Here is a 2,957-nt window from a genome sequence, read left to right as displayed (position 1 = left end):
GTTCGAATTACCAATTCAAGAAGCATATCCAAATGAGCATGGATATAAATAAATTATTTTAACTAAGCTCCAGCCAATTTATTTGTTATAGATAATGAAGGGAATCCTCTCATCCCCATAAATCAATTTCAAGCTTGCTCATAGGTATTTTCACCAGCATAAAAATTTATTACCATATAGAGAGGAGTTTTTTAAAAGCAGTTCAGGCTATTTTAATTGGGTCAATATTTGTTTATATTGAAAATACAAAATAAAAATATGAATTAAAAAAAATTGTATCAGAAAGTTGTGTTTTACGGTTATTGTGATTTTTATGTGAGTTAATAAAAGTGATGTGAATTTTGTGTTGGAGAACATAATTGTATGGCTTTGGTGAGAAAAAACTATAGTAATTATATAATCATTTGTTTAATTTACCCTCCCAACTAAATATAAAAAAAGAGAAGCAACTTGACTTCTTCAACGGTTCAAGTTAGCTGACCATAAATATTTATTGATTTTGAAAATTGTGTAACAAGTATTATAATGACAATTGCCAAGACAGTAATTCTTCTAAATGGATACTACCTTCACTCTATATTAATAAGTCTTTAAAATTTTAGCAAATTTCTTAATAATAATATTTAATATCCTTAATTATAAGGATATTTTTCTCTTAATCGTATACTTGATTAATGTTCAAACAAATTGGAGCAGTAAGATTGCAAGTGTAGATTTGAAGAACGTAATTTCACAATAGTACCGACCAGCCTTAACACTCTATAAATAGAAACTTCCTCGCATCTCCAACCATAACTCCTCATTCTTCAGTCTTTCATCTTCTTTCTTCTTCCCTTCAGCAGTTCTTCTCCAAGTCCGACATATACAATAAAAGCTAGCCATGATTGAATCTGTAGCTAGCTGGTTCACTCCCACAGTTCTCTTTTGCTTTCTGAACCTCATGATTGGAACTATTTTCATCACTTCAAGTCTCAAAACTGATACTAAGAAACAACACCGACAAAGTACAGAAAACTCAATACCCCAACTCGCTCGAAGTCCATCTTTGTTACAACGAGTCAGGTCCTTTAACTTCTCTTTCCCTGATCCATTTTCCTCCGTCACTCATGACTTTTCCGTTAACTCACCACAACTCGACCGTACTCCATCTCTATTACAACGGGTCCGGTCCATCAACTTGTCTTTCTCCCGGTTGGAAAAGCCCGGTCCAATTCCTTCATACGCCGACCCATATGAAGAAGAACAAGTTCAAAAAGTTGATAATATTGAACCGCAGATTGAGAGTCACGTGACAAGGAGTAAGTCTGCCACGTGCGTTGAAACGCTTCCGACGAGGACGATGATGAAGTCGGCAAGTGAGAGGATGGCGGTGGCAGTAGCGGAGGAGGAGGAAGAGGCGGACCAGGTGGATCGGCGGCGACCGGCGACGACGAGGGAAAAGGCGTCGTTTGGAGAAGATGAAGCAGTTAATGAGAAAGCTGATGATTTTATTAACAAGTTTAGGCAGCAGTTGAAGTTACAGAGGCTTGATTCTATTATTAGGTACAAGGAAATGTTGAATAAAGGAGTTGGGAGGTGAGAGAGGTGTACTTTTGGAACAAATATACCCTTGAATATTTTGGTCTCTTAAAACTTTTTCTCTATATTTCTGCTCAAGATTCATTTGAGATGGTACCATTTGGGTATTATTGGAAATAGTAGTAGAGAAAGTGTGAAGCTCGAAATATGGATATAGAACTACACGGTTATTTATGAGAATTATTATTTTACATATATTATTCGTTAATCCTGGATTATTGTTCTTACCTATAATCTCTTTACAAATAATTGTTTTAATTCGTAAAATGAATAAAATTGTTGAGACCCTTGAAGTTTATGCTTAATTTTCTTCCAAAGATTTTTATTGAAACCCATGTGGATGTGGTAGTAGAATATTGTACAGATTTTGTTGTGTGGTGGAAAAGAGATGTTGTTAATGCTTTGTTTGGAGTCGCGAGAAGGAATTCAGAAAAGAGAAAAACAGTTTCATTGAGGTCGATGTTTTATTTCCTAGTAGGACAACTCTTTAATGTCCTTTTTGGTGAGGGTACGCGTTCTTAAGTAGAATTCTAATCTACACCGATATAGGAGCATCAAGAGTTCATTACTAAAATTCTAAATTATTTAATAAAGTCATATCTTTTTGTTATAACAAAAAAATCACTTAATTATGTATATAGTATTAAGAATATCATTCAACCATATTTTAAAACTTTTAATGGTTAAATAATTATTTTACCCTCTAAACTATCAATCTTTATCTTTTTAATTTTTTTTAATATTATAATATTTTTTTCTCTTTTTAATCTATAATGAACTTACCTATAGAACAACTAATTTTTATTTATAAAGTGAAAAATAATTTTTAAGCATACATAATGTCGGAATAATAAAATAATATATCAAACTAAGAAATTTAATTAAAATATTCGTTTGTATCAATATTTTTTATAGTAGCAACAAAAGCTCAAAATTTATTTACCAAATTGAGAATGAATGAAAATTAAAACTTTTAAAATATATATTCCATGCATGTAAGAAAATAGTTATTTAAAACGGAGGTCTATTTTATAATATATATTATATATATGCTTGAAAATTATGCTTAATTTTTTTTATTATTTCAATATTATATATGCTTGAAAATACTTTTTTGTCTGTTACTTTATAAATAAGATTTATTTGTTCTATATGTAAGGTCATAATATAGATTAAAAAGAGAAAATAATATCATAACATTAAAAACGTAAAAAATAATAAGACTTATTGATTTAGAAGATATAATAGGTATTTGGCCGCCGAAAAGTTTGAGAACTCTGGTGGAGTGACCTTCTGAATATTTATGCATAGTTAAGTGATTTTTTTGTTACAAACAAAAGAAATATGATTTTATTATATAATTTTAAATAGTTGAATGA

At 30.6% G+C, this 2,957-nt stretch overlaps 1 protein-coding gene across 1 annotated transcript; it reads left to right on the top strand.

The window, feature by feature from the left end:
• The first annotated feature begins 469 nt into the window (after positions 1 to 469).
• Positions 470 to 1,803, top strand: LOC107816078 (uncharacterized). Its single transcript, XM_016641749.2, has one exon. The coding sequence runs from the start codon at positions 881 to 883 to the stop codon at positions 1,577 to 1,579; it is 699 nt and encodes a 232-aa protein (XP_016497235.2). The 5' UTR covers positions 470 to 880; the 3' UTR covers positions 1,580 to 1,803.
• The last annotated feature ends 1,154 nt before the right edge of the window (positions 1,804 to 2,957 follow it).

The sequence above is a fragment of the Nicotiana tabacum genome, chromosome 13, assembly GCF_000715075.1.
Source record: "Nicotiana tabacum cultivar K326 chromosome 13, ASM71507v2, whole genome shotgun sequence".
In the NCBI taxonomy this organism is placed as follows: domain Eukaryota; kingdom Viridiplantae; phylum Streptophyta; class Magnoliopsida; order Solanales; family Solanaceae; genus Nicotiana; species Nicotiana tabacum.
Note: the sequence above shows the minus strand (reverse complement) of the source record. Positions and strands in the feature narration are given on the sequence as shown.